Source organism: Lepidochelys kempii, chromosome 8, assembly GCF_965140285.1.
Source record: "Lepidochelys kempii isolate rLepKem1 chromosome 8, rLepKem1.hap1, whole genome shotgun sequence".
Classification (NCBI taxonomy): Eukaryota; Metazoa; Chordata; order Testudines; family Cheloniidae; genus Lepidochelys; species Lepidochelys kempii.
The window spans coordinates 47,208,686-47,233,173 of record NC_136387.1 but is presented as its reverse complement, the minus strand read 5'-3'; the positions used below and the strand labels follow the sequence as shown (position 1 = coordinate 47,233,173).

The window sequence follows — 24,488 nt, the reverse complement described above, 5'->3', positions numbered from 1 at the left end:
ACATACCTCTCTTTGCAAATAGCGGCAGCTATCGCTCAACTCAGGGCTCCAGTCCCTGAGGGCAGCTCTTCTTTCCTCTCCTCTTTTGTAGCAGCAGCCCTTAAAGCCACCTGGTTTGATTTCACCTCTTTGTTTCCAGCTGCTTTTACAAGCATCCAGGTTCTTATTTGCAAGGAAGAAGGAGAAACCAGCCCCTTGCGGCTAGAAAGGTCTCCACAGGCCACAGATTGGAAACTACTGAAGTAATTAATTATTAAGACAGTTAGTGAACATTTGGGACTTGAACTCAGGAATTCCTTACTCCTAACCATACTGCTAGTCTGTTCTGTAAAGAGGCACATTAGCGGAGAAGGGATCATCCTGCTAAGCACATTTGGATTGATCCTGGATTTCCAAAAATATTTGCCTGGACAATTACCTCACTAGACCAAGCACTTCGCTGTGAAGATAGACTCAATCCAGCGAAGCACTTAGCCACATGCTTAACTTTAGTGATGTGAGTAGTTCCATCAACGCTTAAAATTAATTATGTGCTTAAGCACTTTGCTGGATCAGGTCCTTAAATATACATGCACAACACAACCAGGATCAACATACCCGCTTATAAAGTAATAGACTTTCCTACTGGGCACGTGCTGGGACACATTTTCAAATGTTCGTCCTTCTTATTTTACACCTGATTTAAAATAAAGTCTGCGCAAAGCTGCAGATTTACTGCTCACTAGGGAATTATTCAGAAAGCACATTTTGGCTTGAAAGGCTCAAGCATCTAAGGGCTTCTGTTGGCATAGCTACTCTCATTCAGGGAAGTGGTGTAGCTATACTGGCAGAAGAATATCTAGCTCTCCAGCAAAGGCTCTGTAGTGTGACATGTGCCAGTGACTTGCCCAAAATCACACAAAAAGAAATCTGTGGCAGAGGACTTAAATCCAGGTCTCCTGAATCCCAGTCCAGTGTCTTAACTACAAGACTATAGCTGCAAAGTTAAATTTCAGAGAGAGTTATGTGGAGTTCTAATGGACACTACTTTGCAGATTAAGGTATAGGGGATGGCAAATGCTATAATACAATTAAGCTAATGCGACTGAATTGCTCTTCGATCCAAAACTCAAAGCTATAAGGAAAAAAAATCATAAGGCAAAGATGTTCTATATTAGGGGCAAAAGATGAAAAAGCTTCAATGCATTGGACTTCTTACATTTTCTATTTGCCTTAACCCACCCTAATTATAGCACATTAAAAAGACTTTTGAGTTGTCACAGGACAAGCTACTTAACTGTCCCCTACTAATGACATGGCATCAAAACCTTCAATATCCTCCCTCAGGACAAGATGTGAATTTAATTACTTCTCATAAATCAGTTGAACAGAAAAGTGTTACTTTCATCAGAAATCATGGTAGGGTTTCAGCCAATCAGAAACTGAATTTTGATCCTTTGCACGCATACGCTTTGTTTGCAAGAATGTGACTGGCAAGCTGTGTAGTCTTGAATTGTATTGGAATTTTCCATGAAGTGGGGGGGGGAGGGAGGAGATTGGCTATCACCCACCCACCCACAATTTTGGCAGGCTGCCTTAATTGGCATCAAGCCTGTAGTCTCAACATTGATTTCAACCTGAGAGTGATCTAACCCTCCATCTATCCAGCCATTCGGCTGGAATAAACAAACTGAGTGGCACAGAGATTAATAATACCCTGAGTTTGGGAACTGACAGTTATACAAAACTGCTGCCATCCCAAATTAGCAGCCAAAGCTTATAAATTGTAGGTTTATTGGATACAATTTAAATCAACCTGAGAAGTAGATTTGGTTGAGGATTTGATATAAATTCACACTGTTAATTTGAGGTGTTTGGATGCATTTTATTTTATGCTTTTTGCTCCAGCTATTTAGTTTTGGTAATAAATTATATGAAATTAGAAACCAGTGGAGTTCAGATATTTCTTCCCCATATATTTGGGGTCCAGACCCGAGGAGTCCCAGGACAGATGACAACTCTGTGACCCAGATAGAGGCAGTCCATAGATCTGTCCCATAGTCCTCCTATAACTGGTATGCAGTCAGGGACCCTGATCTTTTGAAGGAAAACCAAACATATATATTGATCATGTATTTCAAAAAGCAACATGAGTTCCAAAAACCTTTGAGGTCCTAGGGTGGTACATACCTAAAGGCTAACCAATTCCCCTCACTAAGGCCACGTCTACACTACACACTGATTTCAAGGGCCACTGCAGTTTGTACCGCGCTCGTGCACATACATGCTTGGCTCCTTGTGCACACTCACCAGGAATGCTTGTGTCAGTGCAAGGGCAGTGCACCACAGGTAGGTATCCCAGTGGGCAACCTGCCACCGTCCAGTGCTCTGTCTTTTGGGATGTTGTGGCAATGCATAATGAGGCCAAAATGAGTTGCGCAGGGGTGACTGGGAGCATGGGGTCAACTTCCCAGGGTGCAACCGTCTCCAATCCATCCCATAATGACATCTGTATCGCATAATTTTCATGCCTTTTTTCAAAATCCCACAAACCCATTTGACCCTCTTCGCTCTCCACCATCTCCAGCGAAAGCATGGAGCCCACATACCTCGGCACTATTGACAGGAGCATTGCAAGCACAGGACGCACAAGGCTGTAGTATTCGCAAAGCCACAAGAACCACCCAATCAGCAGGGAACACGATGATTTCTTGGAGGAGAGATTGTTGTGGGTGGCGGCATTCACAGAGCAGCTGCAAATGGTGGAGCGCCACTTCTGGGCCTGAGAAATGAGCACTGACTGGTGAGATTGCACCGTAGTGCAAGATTGGGATGATGAGCAGCAGCTGCAGAACTCCCCGATGCGCAAGGCCACGTTCCCGGATCTATGCACCGAACTTGCCCCGGCCCTTCAGTGCAGGGAGACCCAAATGAGAGCTGCACTGACAGTGGAGAAGCCAGTGGCGATGGCACTGTGGAAACCTGCAATGCCAGATTGCTACCGGTCAGCTGGAAATCAGTTTGGAGTCAGGCAAACCACTGCAGGGGCCGTTGTCATGCAGGTGTGCAACGCCATCAATCGCTTCCTGCTACGCAGAACTGTGACTCTTGCAACGTGCAAGACAGTGGATGGATTTGCAGCAATGGGGTTCCTAAACTGCGGTGGAGTGCTAGACAGCACGCACGTCCCTATTATGGCACCAGACCACCTTGCCATAAAGCACATCAACAGAAAGGACTACTTTTCTATGGTTATACAAGCATCCGGGGATCACCGGGGAGGCTTCACCAACGTCAGTGTTGGTTGGTCAGGGACAATGCATGGTCTTCGCATCTTCAGGAACACAGGACCGTTCAGAAAGCTACAAGTAGGGACTTTCTTTCCTGACTGGTGGATTACCACTGGGAATGTTGAAGTGTCAGTAGTGATCCTGGGCAACCCAGCCTACCCCTTGCTCACGAACCCATACACAGGCCATTGACAGCACCAAGGTATGATTCAGCTACTGGCTCAGCAGGTGCAGAATGACAGTTGAACGTGCTTTTGGTCAATTGAAGGGATGTTGGCTTTGTTTACTCAGAAGATTGGGATATTTTTCTCACTGAGGTCCAATGGGTATAGCTGCCTGCTTTGTCCTGGATACGATTTGACGCAAAGAGGGAAAACCTTTCTGCCAGGGTGGAGGGCAGAGTTGGAGTGGCTGTCTGCTGAGTTTAAACTTCTAATAGCTCTTGTATTGGCTGAGCTAACTGAGTAGCTATATGGCTCAAGGAGGCTTTGAAAGAGCATTTTAACAGTGAGCCATAGTAATGTGTTTTGCTGCACCATGCTCTACCTGGCCCTGCTCTTTTGTGGCCTGTTAGGAATTGTGTGGTGATTGCTGTACGTGTAGGAATACAACATTGCCAGTACCTCTATTAATTTTGTTTGTGGCTTATCCTAGGAGTTGCGGCACACTATCAATAACAAGTAATTGGTTAAGGAGTACTTGTGGCACCTTAGAGACTAACCAATTTATTTGAGCATAAGCTTTCGTGAGCTACAGCTCACTTCATCGGATGCATACTGTGGAAAATACAGAAGATGTTTGTTTTTATACACACAAATCATGAAAAAATGGGTGTTTATCATTACAAAAGGTTTTCTCTCTCCCCCACCCCACTCTCCTGCTGGTAATAGCTTATGTAAAGTGATCACTCTCCTTACAATGTGTATGATAATCAAGGCGGGCCATTTTGTAGTGATAAACACCCATTTTTTCATGATTTGGGTGTATAAAAACAAACATCTTCTGTATTTTCCACGGTATGCATCCGATGAAGTGAGCTGTAGCTCACGAAAGCTTATGCTCAAATAAATTGGTTAGTCTCTAAGGTGCCACAAGTACTCCTTTTCTTTTTGCAAATACAGACTAACACGGCTGTTACTCTGAAACAAGTAATTGGTTGCTTTCAGGCCTGCTAAGCATTCGGTAACAGGTGTTGCAAACTAATAAATATGAGTTATGTTTTAAATAAGAGAGCTGTATTTTGTAACAGAATTCAGTAAAAAACCCACAACCATGAAATTTTAAAACAAATGTATTTAAAACTTATTAAAACTTAATAAATTAAGAGTGAAGAACTTATGAAGGGAAGAGAACATTCATGTCCATTTCAGCTACACAGACATGGCAAGCCTCGGGCAAACACAGAATTTGCCCCCCATGCACGTCCCCATTGGCCTTGCTGGAGCTGCCTCTCCCCCCCAAAAATAAAGAAGTCAAACTACCCCTATGAAGGTGGAATAGGGAGGTCCCAATATTGAGTTCTGCAGAGGGAGGTGAACCCAGGATTGTTGAACCTCTAAATCCACCAGAGTCTGCAGCATCTGTGTTTGCTGCTGGAGAAGCCCCATTATGTCCTGGTGTTTCTCCTCTCCATTCTTTCCTTCTCCAGGCTGTCTCCAATGTTCACCCCACAGGTCTTGTGCTCATGGTCCAATGCAGCCCTGGCTTGCAGGATCTCACTGAATAAGTCATCCCGAGTACTCTTCTTTCTCCCCCTTATCTGGCTCTGGTGTTCCACAGGTTTGGAGGAGGAGGCTCAAGGCCACAATGGCAGCAGCTGCAGATAAAACACACACAGGTACCGTCATCACTGTAGTCATGAAAGAAAGGAAAAGTTAAGAGGCAGAACTCACTCCCCTTGCTCCCCTAAAGTTTTAAGCACCACCTCCTCATTCACAATTCTGCTTGGGGTTACTTGTGCACAGCACCAGTCATGGTGAATACGGCCCACCAGGGGTTAGAGAAATGAGGAGGGAATTGCTCAGAGGCCTATAACTAGTACCATAAGGCAATGGCACCGAATATTGGCATTGGTGATTTTAGCTGATCTCACTCCTGAGGGTAGCAAAGGTGCGGAGAGTACAGCTGCTGCTCGTGTCCTGAAGCTACCTGGACCCATATGCTGCTACCTTCTATACTGCAATGGTGCCTGCTGAAGTTTTTGCTGACTGACATGGAGAAGTGTCCTACCACGGAGGAAGAAATTAAGCTGCCATCCCTAGAAACCTTTGGGAGAAGATTGCAGAGGACATCCATGGAAGTTTCATTAAAATCTCTCATGAGAATTCAAGGGACATCCCTGTGTCCATAAACAAACTGCTTTGCATGGTCCCCTGCATCCCGCCTCCCCGCACCTAACTCTAGAGGTGACTGAAAAGCAGTTAGCAACTCTACCTGTCTTGGTCATGCCACTCCCTCTTCTAGCACAAGTAAATTAATGAAGAGTCAAAAGCTGTGTCCTGCTATTTTCAGGGGCCAGGGGAGCCATCCCGGTAATGGAAAATGTATGTATACACTTACCTGTGGTTCTTTCCCCTGCATCGGGCTCAACTGTGCTTGACTGGTGGAGTCAAAAACAGGGCTGGCTTGCTGCGCAGCTTGATTCCCCAGTTGCCATTCTCCTCCTCCTTTTCCTCATCCACTTCATAGCTCATGACAAAGTCCTATGACTCAGGCTTCTTGGAGGTACCGAAGGTGTTGTGTGGAGTGGTGGTGGGATCTCTGCTGAGAACGGCATACAGCTCATTGTAAAAGCAGCAGGTCCATGGCTTGGCACTGGATCAATTGTTGGCCCTCCTGACCTTCTGGTACACCTATTGCAGCTCCTTGGCTTTCACGCGGCTCTGCTGCCAGTCCCTGCCATAGCCCTTTTCCTGCATCCCCCGAGCAACCTGCTTATGGAGGTCCACATTTCTGTAGCTAGTCCAGAGCTGTGCGTGCACAGCCTCTTCTCCCTACAGGTCCAGGAGATCCAGTATCATCTACTCCAGGCAGGAGCGTGGCTGGACCATGCAGTTGGCATGGTCGGCTGGGCAGCTGCACACAACAATGAAGAGTTGCTAGGTGTGCTCACCAAGCCGGGCAATCAGGAAAAGGAAATTGAGAAATTCACAGGGCTTTAAAGAGAGAGTAGCTGCTGGACTCCAGGACCCCTGGGCAGTGAAGTTCACAATGGTGACCAGAGCGGTCATCGTTGGGATCATGGGACAGCTGCTGGAGGACAGTTAGGGTCGACATAAGTAACGCACTGTCTACACTTGCGCTGTGTCTACTGTACATCAACCTTGGCTCAACGCTGCTCAGGGAGGTGGCGTTACTATGTCAGCATAATGGGCCACTTAATCATACACATATGCACAACTAGGTCGCCGGAAGGCAGCTTACAACAAACTAACTTTGTAGCATAGACCAGGCTTCAGCCTATATTCCTCCCACTACGTCCTACCTCAGATTGTGACAGGGAAGTTTATAAGTCACCTGAAAGAACACAGGACACAAAAGACTAGCTGAAACAGACATGGAGCATTCAACCTATGCCAGGAACACTGGACACTCAAATGACTAGACTGAAGCATGGCATGAAACACTGGACGTGGCTTTCATGTCTTGCTTTCTTCACATTTAGACCAGTGTCTGAGGCCAGGATCACGAGAGAGATTGGTCAGTCACTTCCTACGCTGAAAGGTGCTAATGGCTAGTAAGTCTTATCCAAAAAACAAATCACAGACCTCGTTAAGCCAATGGGTGACAAGCACCCTCCTCCAGGATCAACAAAAGGAGCAAGTACAAACAGCCGGGGCAGTGGGGACCACCCCAAAGCAAGCAATAGGCCACGTGGCAGGTCAGAGCTAAGCTGTGCGGACTGATGGGTTTCCCCAGTTGCAAAAGCAGGGCTAGATCATCATTTACAGGCGGTGTGTGTTGGAGCAGGAAGTCTCTGCTCTGATAATTTCCTGTATCATTACCCTCCCCAGGACTCAGTTCTCCATCTGTACAATGAGATTACCAGCAGGGCCCTATCTCACCAGGATGTTGTGAGGACAAGAATATGAAAGATTGTGAGGTGCTCAGACACTCTGGTGACAGGGCCCAAGTACGTACTTGGGTCATGTCTACACTACAAAATTAAGTCGATCTAACTTACATCGGCATATAGCCGCCATCATAACTACACTGCTTGTGCGAGTTTACACTTTGCTCCTTGTGTTGATAGTGGATGTCCTCACCGGGAGCACCCGTATCTATTGTATTGTCAGTCTGGGGCACTGTGGGATGGCTCCTGAAAGCCAGTAACAGTTGACATAAGCAACACTGACACTGCGGCGACCTAACTACATTGACATTGACTCTGTGTCTCTTGTAGAGGTGGAGTTATTAAGTCAGCATAGCAGGGCAGTTACCTCAGCGGGAGCAACGTTTAAATGTCAGTACTTCCATAGTTAGGGCGACGCAAGCTGCCTTGTATTGCTCTAACTCTAGGGTAGACCAGGCCTTTGATGGACACAGGAGATGGTGTTGCAAGCGTGAGCCTGAGAAAAAACAAAGGCAGAGGGCTTCTTGGGCACAGAGATTGCTGGAGTGGGATCTCAGCAAGGAAACTGCATGGCATTGTTTGTTCTAACTATGTTCTGGGAAAGAAGACTGTGAATAAACTGCAAGAAAATACCTGACACGCATCACTGATTTCTCAGCCTAATGGAAACAACCCTGCAAGACCCTGAATTGTAGCAAACCACTCGAGCCAAAAGGGCAATACACTGGTCCTTGACACTCAGAATGCCACATATCTTACTCCTGGCAGCATGATGCCTGTCTATTCCACACATGCACAATGAGTGACCAGCTTGCTGCTGCTGCTAAGGTTGACTCAAGCATCCATAGTCAGGGGCGTTCTCCCATCCTCACAGCTCTCATGGGCAAAGCTGGCCACAACTTCCTGGCAGGCCTACAAACCTTACACCACCAGCCCCCTCCCCTACAAAAATACTACTGATTCCTGTGCCCATCCCCACAACCCAAATTTAACTGTTTTCCACTGTTAACCACCCCACTGCGTTAATGTGAATGAGCAACAGAAACACTGTCTCCAGCTATCCAACGACAGTAAAGGATTGCAGCAACTCAAACAACTCAGCGATGCAGAGACACCTTTCTGGTTTGTGCACAAATTTATCTAGCACCCTCCTGTACCGAGGGCTTTTAGACAGTTATTACTGGCACTGAGTAGCACCTGCAGGCCCTGAGAGCAGGGCCCCATCCTGCTAAGTATTCTGCACACATGCTGAGGGACAAGCCCAAGAGCTTACAGTCTACATAGACAGGGAAACAAGCACAGTGACTTGGCCAGGCTTGCACAGCAAATCAGTTGCAGAGCCAGGGACTGAACCCCAGTTTATTGACTCCCACTCCACTGCCTAGTCCGCTACACCACATTACTTCTCTTGTCTAACCGATATAATCACAAATCCTGAACGTGGCTTGACTCTGCAGCCTGGCAGACGGATTCCCTCCCTCCAAACACACACACACACTCTTCCTCCCCCCTCCTTCTACCTTCCAGTGTTACCCAGCACACAGCCTATTTCATGGGGTGGGGGCAGAGTCCCTGGATTTTGGACTTATATCTTTAAGGTGACTAATCACACAGCAGTAACAACAAAGAGGAAATACACCCACCAGGCTCAGCTTGTAAGCAATCTGTGGGCTGAAATTTGTTTGCTTGGAGCAAACACTCAATCATCACCGATCGCACACAAATTCATAAATATCAGTCTGTTCTCAAACAAGAAACCAGCTGAATTTCATTCAAAAAATCATAGCCTACAAATAGCTCACCCCAGTTCTACTCTTCGTACGGTATTCTGCATCCGGTTCAACCCTCTGGTCCTGATTCCCCACTGCCCTGCGCCTGGTGTCGCCATTTACAGCCATGCCGAGTGGCTGCAAAATGCTGCTATGATCACACGGCCAGACTAGTAGTTATAATCAGTATTCGCAGGGTGCAGTTAAGGTGGAGAGCATATCCAAAGGAGCAGCTACTTGCTTCTGAGTCTAGTTCTACACAGGGCTTAACATCTGCCTAGTTCAGAGCAGCATCAGAGCTACGCTAACCCAGGCAGGATGATTACGGACCCAAAGGGCCAGCTGAGACTAGCTGGAGCACAGTAAAGCTTTAGCCACACCCTCTCTCGCCTCTATGATACCCCACTATGCTAGGGGTGGTGTTAGAGCCAGCTATGCTAAGTCTACACCAGCTACTGACTCTCCATGCCAAGGGAATCCCCGCCATGATGAGATCTGGTGACTTTGTGGCCCGTTTGTGGCACCAGAACAACATAAAGGGGCCAGATCACAGAAGGAATCTAACTTGTTAGAGTGTGACCTCCGGTTTGCAGTCCATTTGTGCAGGTGGGAAATAGAACGCAAGGTACAAGACAAAGGGCCTGGTTCTCTGCTACATGACCAGCGCCCATCAGTCTTAGCATCTGTGAAAGACCAGCCACAACCCTGCATGACAGATGAAGTTTACTCACTGCAATAGTTTGCACTGTATAAAGTAATGATTTACACTGATTTGAAAACAATATGTATACGTTGCATATTGTCCACCAGAAAATTCTGTTGACTATCTTGTGTCACACAACTATTAATCAGCTTACATAACACACTTCTTGTTAACCAATGAATCTTTCAATGCGCTCACCGATATCATTGTTAATCTGACATTAACATCAGTTTACAGAACTCGATTTATCAAGGAAGCAGTGAGTTTAATTGTTGCTTCAATCCATGTGTGCTCTGTGATTTGGAACCCTTTACTGACTCAAGATGGGTCATATATTTAGGGTGCATTTATAAATAGTTAGTAAAGGGTCAATAAATGATTGTCTCTCTCACCAACATAAGTTGGTCCAATAAAAGACATTACCTCACCCACTCTGTTCCCCTAATAAATGATTGACAGTGTAATAAGCAGTTAGATCAATTGTTACTAATTGTTAGAGTCCAGCAGCTCAACAGGTTGCTTTTATAAGCATCTATACCCCCCTCCTACTGATGTACTTGGGGAACCAGACTTGAAAAAAGCACCAGGCTAATGCTTGGCATAATATTTCTTTCTATTTTCCTGTACCTCAGCTCTCCTCTCTTCTGGGGTACAGACCAGGAGTTTGATACATATTACAAGATGGATTGATTTAAATCAAAGCTATTTTAATCACTGCTTTTAATCATGATTTAAATTAGCAAGTCGGAAAACAATTTAAATAATCAATTTTAATCTTGTTTTAATTTGTACTTAGTATTATTTTCCTAAAGAAAAGTCGATACTCACTGGTTGATAATCATTAAAAAACATTGATTTGCAACAAAATAAAGCTTTTACACTACATTTGGTACTTTTTGCTAACCAGGACACTATAGTATACCTATACACATTTATTTAAGCAATGATACAACTTAACATACATTTTTTCAGATTAATAATTTTTATATTTTATGTTAGAAAATGGTGAATGATGCATTTCTTATTTACTAGATGATTGTTAATTTTTTACTTGGGATTTGTGTCAAGCCTTATTTGGATGGAAATTAGAATTCATTTAAAAAATGTCAAAACCAGCATTTTTAAGAGTTAGTTAAATAAAAAACACCATAAATGTGCTGGATACATCAGGAAAAAAGAGGTGATCAAAATATGTTTTACATTTAAAACTAACTGATTTAGTAAACAAAATAAGTATTATCTGTAGTTAGTGAATTGAACTAATGGTCTCTGGTCGCCATACCCTTTGAGATTTTAGAACTAGTAGATCTCATCCCTCATTCCTGGTTTTTATTCATAGATTGGAAGAAAAGGGAAGAAAAAAAAACAAGCTTTCCTGCTTTTTCAACTTTCAATCAGTGTCTTAACTTTGAATAAACTAGTCGTTGAATTGAACTGAACCAACTGAATAAACTGAAATGAACAAAATAATCTCTCTGCACCTGCAGCAAAGATTACTGCCGTCAAAAGCTGGTTTAGCACTTTTCCATAGATTCCAGTGCCAGAAGGGATCGTTTGGGATCACCTCATCTGACTGTAATCAAGTCACCCCTTTACCTTCTCTATCACTTGAGTCTATCACAATCAGGCAGGTTTTTTAATCCTTTAATCATTCTCACGGTTCTTCTCTGAACCCTCGCCAATTTATCAACATCCTTCTTCAACAAACTCTGGTTTCAGGTGCTTAGCCAGACTTCCACCAGTTCAGTGCTGTGACTTGCTTTAAAACTTCGGCAGGAAATGAGTACTGCTTAGCATTATTTTTATTTCACTTAAATGAAATTCATAGATTATTATAAATTTAGACCTTAACATAGACTGTCCGACTTTCAAATTTAATTTTAAGTAGGTTTATTTTTATTTTATTGTTTTATTAAGTAGGTTTGTTTTTATTGTTTATTTTTAAACAAAATTTAAATTTAAAAACTGATTTAAATAAAGTCCGATTTAAATTAAAAATTTGATTTTAAAAATATCATCAATTTTTCCATGCTGATGTATAATATCGCATTAAATATGTAACTGGAGAGTGGCTCAAAATCACTAAAGATAAACATTTACTCAATCTATATAAAGTTATGCATACATAACAGTTTGCTTATAACCCTTGAAACAATTATGAATATCATCAATAACAACTCTTGCATATTGACTATACTCCTTCAAGGGGGCTTCCCCCTCCCCAAGTTTTAGTATTTGTTACTATCATGAGTTAAAATGCAAAGTATAATCATGCACATACATACACCTCCCTGGGGCTCTTCTCTTCTCAGTTTTTGTGGAACAGAACCTAAACTCTCTCTAGGGGATGCCATCTCCTTAAAACTGGGAAACAAGCACTAGTCCCCCAGTCTCCTTCAAACTCCCCCTGAGTCTTTGCCACACCAGTCTGCAATCTGCATAGCCTACAGCCATTTTAGTCCTCTTTGTCTGCTTCTGCAAGGGGGGTGAGGGAGCAAGCAGCCTGCTATCTAAATTCCACAAAATGGGTAAAGTTGCTGGAATACAATCCCTATGGTACAGATATCTGGTCCTTGTAGTGCTCCCACCATAAATCTTCCACTCTAATCTGGCTCCCACTCTTCCTATTTATAAACTCTTCCCCTTCCCCGTGAGTTCCCATTGGTTCTACCAGAGAGCAATTCTGAGTGTGTCCTGCCAGGCTACATGCCCACAATGGAAATCACCTAAGTAGCTTCAGACAGCTCAGGAGTAGGCCTAGTGACTACCATGCCTCATTTGTGGAGGATTCTGGCCCACCCAGCAGAACTACCCCAGCCAGCCCTGGCAAATCAGAGTGCCCCAAAACAAAACCAAGAAACTACGTCTCCTCCCCCTGATTCTTCACTTGTTTCCACCACTAAATGTTGCAATGCAAACATGTGTTTACACTTACAACCACCTGTTCACGCCTATAACATCTATGAATCATTAACCCTTTATAAACTGTTTTATAAATGTACCCTTATTTGCGAAGTGTGAGCCCCAAGCAGTATGCGTCCGTTACAGAATTGCATCCCATTCCCGCTTCTTTTTGATGCATGTTATTGTTCATGCACTATAAGAGGAAAACATGTACTGAACATTTATGAACCCAGGCTTATCAGGGAGAAATAAATCAAACCCAGAGCAACGGGAGATTTAAACCCAATGCTGCAAAAGCTTGTTTCTTTCCAAAACTTGCATGCTGGCACCCGAGTTACACTGTGACAAACCTCAACTTGCAAGGTTTCCAGGACTGCTACAGGAAGACAGAGACAAGCCATGCTGTTGCAAAGCCCCAGAGAAAACAAACAATGGAGCATTGCTATTTGTAAAGACTCCAGGCAGCCCTTGTGTCTCATCAGCCCCTCTCCTGGCAGAGTCGGATTCAAGGCAATGCATATGGCCTGCTCGCTCGGCTTGACAGTGTCAGGTCAGCACCGTTCAGCTTTACATTTTAAGAAAGGGTGAGGCGGGGACTTACGGAAAGGAGAAAAGGAGCCCGTCACCGTGCACTGGGGGACCTGCATCTCTGAGCTGTGTCCCTGGCCTCCAGCTCACTAGCCTGGGAAGGGTGCTCCGGTCACCCTGACAAAGGAGGCTCTCAGGGGAGGAGGGAACGGGAAGCCTGCTTGCACATTATAACCTGCTTCCTGACAATCTTCCCCGAGTTACAAATTTACCTCCCAGACCTTGACCTGGGCTGGGTTTTTGGCGCATTTTTTTTTTTTTGCGCGCATGGGCACGTTTGCTTTTTTGGCTCCTCTCTCTTTTGTGTTGCAACACAGTGCCAACAGCATGGCCAGACAAACCAGCCAGGGCTGCGATCTTCTCAGCCGGGGCAGGGGGGGAGGAGTGGTTTTAAAATCTGTGTCATCAAGGGGGGCAGTTTGCTATTTGAAGGCAGGGTCTGTTTCTAACCATGCCTGCAGCCCCCTTCCAATCTCAGTTTCCCCCGGCGAGATAACAGCTGGCCTTTGAACTTTTAGCACAAGTCCATAAACTATCCAGTCACATTTCTTCTTTTTTGACTGCTTCCTCTCTCTGGCTCTCTACAGAAAGCTAACTAATGCACATTTGATCTCTTGCTGTTAATTCCTAGGACAGACAAAGCACATGTACTTTTTACCTTGCTATCGCTACCAGAGGTCAACACCGTACCTCCACCCAGAGTCGACCTTGACTAGCTACATCAAGGTAAAGCACTACAGAGCCTTGCCTCCCCTGGGATTTGCAGCTGACACGTGCTATTGCCTTATTTTGGCAGCGAAGGCCTAGCCCCTGCCTTTGGGTATGTTGACCTTGCAACTGGGGGGTGTGATTGTAGCACACGTAGTGGCAAGCGGCATACAATGCAAATGACTCTTCACAGCACCTTTCAGGACCTCCCAGAACTGTTGCATTGTTTGCCAGCTCTCTGTTTCTGGTCCACCTGCCCCAGAAAGCAAGAGGATACCCTGAGAATAGCACTCATAGGTTATTTGACTTTCATCTCTCTTCACTTTAGGTCAGCTCCAACCAAGTGAGATGGACAGTTGTGCTGTCAGTTCGGGATACTGACCCCTCTGTCCCTTTGGGCTGTTTCCCAGTGTGCCCTGTGGCCCCGCCTCACATACTCTTCCCCGGCTGACTCTTCGGTCAGGCCCAAAACAAAAGGGAAGCCAAACTAGTTACGAGTAACAAAAAGGTCCTGCTCCAGGCCTACCTGGCCAAGGCAGCTTTCACATTAGATGTCTCCAGTTAAGCTCTAGCCCCAGCTGGTCCTTCCTTGGAGGCACCTTCAAGGCAGTCTCTAGCTAAAGCTAGCTCAAGAGGTCTCCTCCCTCTCACCAAGCTGGGCTTGTCCTCTTATCTCCTCTCCCCAGACTTGACACCTACTGCAGTTATAGCAGGCAAGGGGGATTGTACCCAGGGGCTCTCCTTAACCCCTTCAGGCCCAGTGCAGGGCTGGTACCCCCCATCACATGTTGGCAGCCCCCTGTCCTTTTCTCATATATGGGACAGGGGGACCATTGTAAAGGTTTTCCTGTAGAGTGTAAAGATTTACAGTGTCACAGTGGGAATTATTTCAATAAACTATAATGTATGCTTCCTTAGTATAACTTATTGATCCCATTCTAAAAATGTGGCTGGGGAAAATGGGACACAAGCTACTAAAGAGAATTAATTTCTCACTGCAAATCAGACTTACAGTTGCCCTTCTGAGAGGAGCCCAGGAACACAATGTGTGAAAGGATAGAGACAATGAGATAGGATGAGATATAATAATCACATGTGATGGTAGATTTGAAGCAATGATCTATCTATTTAATCTAATAATGAAGAATTTGCTCCAGGTGTCCCTGGAATATGTTTGGCAGACACAAGATTTAGCAATACTTAAATTTCTAAGGAACCCTCAAATACTGCCGTGACAAGCACAGTGTCAGAACCTATAGAGAACAGAAATCATTTTATTCTTTTATGAACAAATGAGAGGCTATAAGCCTTTATAGACCAGGTGGCAATAAAACTTTACAATGCAAAACCATGGGGGAGTTTGTTAATCCGCTCCGATTGCCAGTTAGTTTCCCAGGTAGAATTTAAAATGTTGGTTTTGCTCTATAAAAAATTCTAAATGGCCTGGTATCACCCTATTTAACAGGCTGCCTCTCTCCCCATGCCATAGAGCTGCACACACAAGCAGAGGAGGCCATCTGAGTGACATTCCCCTGTTTATGTTTTGTTCACTACACGCACACAGAGAGGTTAGATGAAAACATCAAATACTGTTGCTAGAAGGCTGCAGTGTAACATCACTTTAGCATTCAGAGCAAGAACCCATGCATAGAGAGAGACAAAGTATGCTGATCCCTAAAACAGAGAGGTACAACTTACCCCACTTTGATCTGACTCTCATCACATGCTTCCCTACCAAGGCCCTGGCCTGCAAGCAGGACCAGGAAACCCTGTGAGAATTTAGTGATTGATCACTGTTTTCAATACACCACATGCGACAGAGGCAACTGCTCACAGGGCATTCACTGTGAGGGGCCCTTGGTTTAGGAATTCACCCCTCCTCTTGATCTGAAATAGCCTGAAACCACTGAACTTCAGGGCATGTTGGCAGCCCCATTTCCTTTCTCCTGGCATTTGAGGCAGAATGGGGTGCTGGTGTTATCATTTGATTACAGCTGGATTTCTACTGCAGGGAGAGGGAGTTTCATTGTACTCTGATTTGCTTGCATTTTAAACAAGAGATTTTGCATGGGCACTTTATTTGGATTTCTAAACAGAGAACAAAGAAGTAAAAAAGGGTTTACACCATTCCCTCCTCCCCCCAGCTATTTGCTGACATCACCTTTGATGCGGTTTTATACAGACATTTCCAAACAACTGGTTTGATTTGATTCTATTCTGGAGTTTTGAATGACTCAGCTTCTCATGATTTAAATACCTAATAAGGGGGAATTAAGCTAAGTTAATTAACACTGATGGGAAGAAGAAAAGGGAATTGTAATTTTATTCATTAAGGCCCAGATTTAGCAAAATGTTAAGCAAGTGCTTAGTTTAAGGACTTGCTTAAGTCCTAGTGACTTCAAACAGGACTAACATGCCTCTCTCCTGCTGGTAATAGCTTATCTAAAGTGATCACTCTCCTTACAATAAGAAAAGGAGTACTTGTGGCACCTTAGAGACTAACCAGTTTATTTGAGCATGAGCTTTCGTGAGCTACAGCTCACTTCATCGGATGTATACGAAAGCTCATGCTCAAATAAGTTGGTTAGTCTCTAAGGTTCCACAAGTCCTCCTTTTCTTTTTGCGAATACAGACTAACACGGCTGTTACTCTGAAACCTATAACATGCTTCTGATTGCACCTAGGAACCTTATTCATAGACCAGTACCACATTGTGCTAGATGTTGTACAAATGTACCTGGCTGAATCATGCCCTACATACTTTCCCTGTATCATACAGTGCACACTAGTTTGTTATTGTAAGATTGAACATTAACACTGAAATATTGGTTTTGACAGGTGATTTTTTTTGTCTGTCTTTAAGTTTAATTAAATATAAATAAGACAGACATTTACAAGCACTTTTCAAACAAAAATACACACAGAGACACACATTGATTTCTCTTGGGACTTTAAAAAACAGATTTCATCCAGTTCACGTGTCAGATGCTACCATGCCTGTGAACGATTTACAAATAGGATCAAAGATCAGTACTAATTTTAGTAGGCTCTTGGGCCATATGTCCCCTAGACTACTTTTGTTTTGATGAAACCTTGTGGCTCATGTTCCACAGATAAAAACAAACAGATGCACTGGATTCTGGGGGGCTGGGAGGGAAAGCTCACTAGTAGCAAGGAAGCTCCTGTACAGATTTGCAAGGATAGTGCACATCTGTATTGTTTGTGGAGCTATGAAAGAGGCAGGAATGCCAGAGTGAATCCACAAGGTAACACCATGGTTTATTTAGCCAGATAGATACAGATTGTAGCTCTCTCAAGTATTCCAACTCCTACACTGCCTGGTATATCCCATGGGGCCTCATATCACTGCACAAGGTATCTCCATCTCATTTTCTAGGTAAGGCTGTCACACAATTAGAGCTGCATGTTAAAAATCAGACATGAACCTTTTTTTAAAAAAATCATCATGTGACTATTTTGGAGTGGCACAGATCTGGTTAGGGAGCGGATTCAGATCTTTATCAGGCTCAGATAGGAGTGAGAGAGATAAGCCTTGGGCCTGCTCTAAATTTACACCAGTTGTGTATGGGCCTGCATCTCATCACAGGGCAAACCCTTTTTATGTGACCCACCACCCCACAACAAAAGCAATTACACCTCATCCATCTCCCAGCCCCTGGCGGGGTTTCTGTGGTTCTTCCCACAGTTTGCCTCAGCAACTCTGTTCCCCCTATCACTCAAAGGCATACCTTTCTTAAACGTGCTATCTGGCCACAACAAGGACCTCTCTTTGGCCAGGCCTCAGGCTCCAGCCCGCTGGATCCCTCGTCTGCCTAGTACCTGTAACCATTGCTGCTTCTTTCCTGCAGGATCTGTAACAGGTCCTGCTGCTGCTCTAGCCTGGATCTGCAATAGCAGCTAGCCAACTGTACCTGCAGACTGAATATCTGCTCCACTGTCACCTTAATATTCTTGCCCCACATATTGACTAGGATCCTGGGAACCTTGGGACCCTGAGTTTCCTCACCCTGGGGCCCTTGCTTTCTTCTCCCACTCTCCCCAATTGTTGGGCTCTCCTTTTAAAATTAGATTTTTTTTTGGCTCCTGTATTGTGCTCTTCAAACTTCAGAAGCTCTGCTACCCTCTGGCTAAAGGGGAGATCACCATGGCCCTAATAAATGGAGTTCCAGCCCCCTCTGCTACACTCTGGGTTTGCCCTACTACACCACCTCTCACATCTCCGTGCCGTGCTCTCCTCTGTTTGCATTCCTTGCCAGGCACTGTGTCTTCATGTGCTGCAGCTCCCCACACTTAAAACACATTACCCATGGGACAATACTTTGCTTGGCCCCGGGCTGTGTTTATCAGTCTTTTTAACCACCATAAAAGCCTCTGGCATCTCAGTGCAGGCATCCTTTGAGACTTGGCCTTCCTTGAGTGTCTCAGTACTCTGCACCTACCAGTAACCCTCCTTGTTTCTCTTACTCCATGGGGAAATTGAACTTGCATGCCCCTCTTGTCCACAGTACCTGCATCACCTTGGGGGGGGGGAGGTGTCATCTGACCCTTCCCCTCCAGAGGTACATAGATGCTTGTTGTGGCTGCCAGGCTCCCTGCCCAGTCTGCAATGGGTGTTCCTGGAGTCATCGCTACTGCTGCAACAGGAGTACAGCCTACTATTGTTGGGTAGCCTGCCAGGCCTCTTGTTGCCTTTCAGCCAGTACCTGCTGAGTTTCAGCAGAGCTGGGTGGCTGCTGCTGGGCTAGAAGATTTATCAATTTATCCAGTGTCTCCTTGTTTCAGTCTGAAGAGATCCCACTTCGGGTACCAAGTTTTGACTGGCAGGTGGCACTCACTTCCCAAGTGCCTCTTAGCAGCTGGGTGTGGCACTGCAAGCTTTTTCTCTGCTCCTGGCACCCTCTCTAATTGGCCAACCTTGCAAGACAGGTCTTCCATGGCTCAGCTCTCTCGCCAAGTTATACAGTCAAAATGGACCCCTTCCAGAGCAGCAAAGAGTTCATGAATCTCTCTGCCCTCACCAGGGTCTTCAACCCCATCTCTGGGGCCTTTAAATCCATCCTTTTACTCAGGTACCTGAGGCCAGAGCAGAACCCCCTTCTTCACCCCCCTGATCACAGCTCAGTACTGATCTGCTCAACCCCTGCTGCACCTTTTATCTGAGCCTGCTGGACTCTGATTGGCTGCTTCTATACATCCTTTCTAGGCAAGCCTGGAGGACCCACCTTCACTGCTCCTTCCTGGTGCGGAGTATAGTAGGACCTCAGGCCTTCCAGCAATGGGGCCTCAAAAGGCCAGGTATACCCTATTACACACAATCTTCTTTTTCTGAGTATAAAATGTTCAAGCTTGGAGAGACACGCTATTCATTGTTAGTTTTGTTATGCAAGATTCAGGGTAGCAGGAGCTCTGCAAGCAGCGCAGTAGTTTACGCTCTGCCTCAGTCTCTGACAGGAGTCAGTTTCTGAGGCAGAATTGTTCCCTTGGAACTTCACATTGGTGAAGAGCTGAGATCCTGAAAAAAGGGATTGCTTCTGTGCTGTTTGTGACCATTTCTGTTCCAGGACTGATGCATGTGTTGAAAAAAAATAAGTTACCCCATAGATGCTTGCTCCTGCTCTCCAGAGAGACAATATTATAAAGGGACACTCTCAATTTACTGAATTGGGAGCCAGAATTCAGCCCTGTGCTAGTGTGGAGAAAGAGTAAGGGAAAGTGACCACAGACAAAAGAAACTGACCAACTTAGTTCACCATCACAGCTAAAACAAAATGCAACAAGTAAACAACATCAAAGATAAAAAGTTAATTCAGTTCTTACAGAGCACAAGGTGTTCATAACACAGAGAGAGACCTTGTTTTGAAATACTGTATTATTTTTATCATATTGACAGTGAGACAGATTCTCAGCTGGTGTGATACCACTGAAGTCAATGGGGTTCTGCCGATTTTCACTGCTGGTAGATCTGACACAGGACTTTCGAATTAGACTTTATCTTTTGTCATTTTGGCCAGGATGGGAAAGTTTAGGGCCCATGCCCTAATATGACTCAGCAGATTAAGAGATCCAGAGATTTTGTGTGGGTCTGGCAGCATCTGAAACAATCTTATCATCTTCTAGCAGAGCTCCTTCTGAACTGAATGCTACCAGACTGAATCAATGCTGCTTGTGGGCTAAGAAAAAGAGTGATCTGTGTTTGATCTGTGGTTGAAGCATTTACCTGACTGCAGTGAGCAAGACACTATAGCTACTCTACAATGAACTCATGAAAAAGTTATCTGGAAGCCTTAAAAAAAAGTCAGACATTTTTAGTTTTTTGGAATGTGGTAATTTTTTTTTGTATGTTCAAAATGTGCATTCATTTTTAAAACATGAAAAGCTGGGTAATTATATTAATAAAGTGGTGCAGGAAAAACATGGATTTATTTATGTATTCACCCCTCCTTTCCTGGTGCATGAACTGGAGTAAAGACAACATTCCACACAAACTAAACTCAATGCTAGGAAAAAAGCACCACTCCTTCAAATACAATAGGGCGAAAATGGACCCAAAAGAAGAGCTGATGGAGAAAAGGAGGTCAAATGGTCAAAGGTGCACTGATCCCACGAGTAAAACCCTGCCTTCTCCATGCAGCCACACAGGCTCTGACCAACATCTTCAAGCAAATGACAGACTATTAAATATGATTAGAATACAATTCTATGCACCAAAAATATTCCATTAAAAGACTGTTTTAAAGTAAAACATTCAAAAGTCAGGAAAGACTTAGAATTGCCCCCTTGTTTCCCTGCACTGGGGTAAGATTCTGTTTTTACTGGGAGTAAGAGAGTTAGACCATAGGGTGCAGTACTGGTTCCATTGAAATGGGAATTTTACCACTGACTTCCATGGAGCCAGGATGTCACCACTGGGCTTTAATAACATTTTCACATGTTCTCTTTTTTCACAGCCCCCTGCCTCATTTGGTGCACAAGTTGGATGGTGGTCACCAACTGAGCAAGAGGGTGCAGTGACTGCACCAGATCCTCAGCAAGTATAAATCACCATTGCTCCTTCACCCCATGCTCATAGCCAACCCTCATCAATGGTCAATTACCTCCCTGCTCCACCAACAACCTGATTTGGTGCATGAAGTTCTCCTGCAGTTTTACAAACCCAAAAGGCTGGGATAGTAGCCAAAATCTTGGGCTGTTTGAATCAAATATGCAAGTGCTTTAATAATAATTCAAACATCTTAAAGCAATTTACAAAGGATGTCAGTATCACTGAGCCCATTTTACAGAGGGGGAAACTGAGGCACAAAGTTGATGTGTTTTGCCAAAGGTCACCCAGGAGCACAGCCAGGAGTAGAACCTAGATCTGTTTAGTCCCAGGTTAGCGCGCAAGACACTAGTCAATACTGCCTATAAACACTAGCTATGATATTGCCAGCACTGTGAGGGTGGTAGGCATGACAGTCAGAGTGGCTGAAGGCAGTGGGTTTGGGGCTAGGGATACCACAATTTACTCCTTGTTCTCCAACAAAGAGCTACTTCATCACAACATTGCTTCATCACATCTTGGCACCAATGTGCTTTCGTGCTATCGCCACATTGAGAGGCTCAGAATAAATCAAAGACCCTTTGCCTTGTGAACTGGGACAGCAGGACATGGGCCGGCTCTGTGGAAATTAGGTCTGTCGCACAACTGGAAATCCTGCCTCAAGAACAGGAAAGAACAACCAGCTGCTGGCTGCTTCCTGGAGAGGATAGGAAAGGATCATGGGCAAGAGGGCCAAAGCTCTTAGACGGCAAGTGTGAAACGGCCTCATTGAAATCAACAGACACTTTGCCATTGAATTCAATGGGGCCAGGACTTCACCCTGACTGGTAAAGGTGTTGGAAAATCAGCACATCTTGAGGCACCTGGATTGAGATTTTAATGTTGAAAACAAAGGCCCTGCTCAGACTCCTGGCCCAGGCTATGCAGGGCAGACTAGATGATCAGAGCCCTCCCTTCTGGGCTTGGAATTGATGAAAAAACCTCACCTGGCTTCAGACTTCATTGCAAAAAAAATGTTTGCATGGTTTTGAATAACTGCAGGCCTTGGAAGCAATTTCCCATCCCAGCTTTGAGGGTTGTTTTGTTTTGTTCCGGCTCCCTGTTGCAGCCTCTGGTTCCCTAATAGTTTCTGTGCAGGCAGATGCGGCTGCACTGATGTTAAAAGCCGCCACATGTCAAGCTGCTCCTGTTTCAAAATGATGCTTTCATCTGAGGAGGGGGAATCTGAATGCACTGCATCCCTAAAGGTCACTTTGGGGGGTGAAGAGGAGGAAATTGGTTGGCATGGTAACCAGAGAGCTTGAGTGTCCAGCCACTTCTCACCAAGGTGAAAATCCATCTGCCCTTGGCAAAGAGACAGAGCAAGATAGCTTCAATAGGCCAGGCTTGATGAGGGCCTAATCAGCTGGGTGAGAGCTGCAGCCAGCAGTTACTTACAGCACCGGCTAGCAGCGGTCTGCCCATTGTCCATTAGGTTTGTCAAATTAAAGCAATGCGAGACTCAAGAGCTGTGTTTGCTAAGGGCCCATGTAAGCCTTTATTTTGGTCCCAGTTTGATTCACTTTGCATTTGCATCCTCCGAGAGTCGCATCAAGTTCAAGGCTGATGGGGGAGATGATTGTGTTCTATAAAAACATTGGGGGTAGACACAGGGAGGGTGAAGAGCTATCGAAGCTGAAGGACAATGTTGGCACAAGAACAAATGGATATAAACTGGCCATGAGCAAATTCAGGCTGGGAATTAGAAGAAGGTTTCTCACCAGAAGGGGGTGGGGGGCAAATAGCTGAATTAGTTTTGAGAGAGAGCTGGACAGATTTATAAGTGGGATTGTACAATGGGGTTGCTTGTGATGGTAGGGGAGCAGGGCTCAGCAGCCCTGGGGGTCCCTTACAGTTTGTCTTATGTTCCTAAAAGCTCATGTTTCAGGGCTTCAGCCAGTCAACTGTAGGGGGCAGGAAAGGTTCCCCCCCACCAAAGTATTCTGGGTTGGGATTTTTGGTCTCTTTCCTCTGAAGCCTCAGGGCTGGCCTCAGCTGGAGATGGGACATAATGCAGGGTAGGCCAGGGCTCTGAAGTGGCACTGAGCATCTTGGCTGGCTGGTTCTTGCTCATGTGTTCAGGGTCTAACTGATCACCATGTGTGGGGGCGGGAAGGAATTGTCCCCCAGGTCAGATTGGCAGTGACCATGGGGGTTTTCACCTTCCTTTGCAGCATGTGGGTGCAGGTCACTTGCTGGGATTATCTGGATCTATCTCATTTAATCATTTCCCTGTACTTTGTGGGGGGCCTCGGGCCCTGATACACCTGGGTCCTGACATACTATCAACAGCCATGTCCCGCAATTGCCCTTCAGTTGGACAGTTCACTTTAAGAGGCTAAACTGGCTGTTTCCAGCAACTTCAGGTAGACTTTTTTCTCAGGATCTTAAGTGTTGTCACAGCTACTCTTCTGGCAGAAACCAAGTTTGCTTAGTCTCTCCCCAAAGTCCATATACTACCTGGCTCCTTCTGGCCCCATCCAGACAATGATGAGAAAGAAATGACTTCCCCCATCTTCCGTTGCTGCATACAACTTGTTCTTTAACAGAAGGGCCTACTCTCTACTGGGTCTAACAGCCTCTTCTAGTCCAGGTAGTTGTAGTTTCCTTCAGTTTATGCCACACTGCATCCTAGTTCTCAGGCTTCTAAAGACAATCTCCATGACTAGAGGCCTGCACTTCTGAGATGTCTTTTTACACCTGGCGTTTGCTGAGCTATTTCCTGTTTCCCTCTGCCAGGCTGTGTGCAAGGGCGCACACTCTCAATCACACACGCGTGCCGATGAAATTGAGCCTGCAAAGTCCTGGGTGCCAGCAGATGAGTAAACTGCCAGGAGAGTGCCCCCACGGCAGTATCAGAGGAATGCAAGGAGCAAATGAGTCACTGGCCATTTCACACTCCCTCGTTGATTGCATAATGGCTGCTTATGGGAGACATGGAGGCAGGTGCTGCTTGCCCACATTAAAATGCAAATGGCTGTTGCCATTCTCCAGGAGCAGCTTCCCCTGAAGCAGGAAAGCAGTTGGAATAACCTGGCAGTGGAGATGCCTTCAGGTGTCTGCTTCCTATTTCAGGTGGCAGTGTGGCTATTAGATAGAATCACTGCGCTGCCCTGGCTAGTCCCGTTACAGAGCTATCCTAGCCACCTCCCCATAACCAGCAGGGAAGGTGCTTTCTCTATGCCATTGCTATATTGGAGCCATGCATGAACTCCACTTGCCTAACCTTAACTCTGCCTTTCATTGTAGATTTCACATAGCTGCATTCCTGTACCAATAAGCACCACTGGGTTTTAAAAAACAGGGCCAAATCCAAGCCTCAGTTACGCTTGTCCAACCACCACTGATTTCTCGAGGGTATGAATAGAGGCTAAAT

General features: G+C 45.2%; 1 protein-coding gene across 3 annotated transcripts in view; it reads right to left on the bottom strand.

Annotated features, from left to right (window-relative positions):
• Positions 1–13,456, bottom strand: part of RXRG (retinoid X receptor gamma) — a 116,436-nt gene extending 102,980 nt beyond the window's left edge. For 2 of the 3 annotated variants that reach the window (XM_073358200.1, XM_073358199.1), the window contains exon 1: positions 13,319–13,456. In XM_073358200.1, coding sequence (XP_073214301.1) covers positions 13,319–13,364 — 46 coding nt within the window. In that variant the 5' untranslated portion in view covers positions 13,365–13,456. Of the gene's footprint in view, positions 1–9,143; positions 9,189–13,318 lie in introns of those variants that run through there. The other variant, XM_073358202.1, reaches the window with a different exon arrangement.
• Between the last annotated feature and the right edge of the window lie 11,032 nt (positions 13,457–24,488).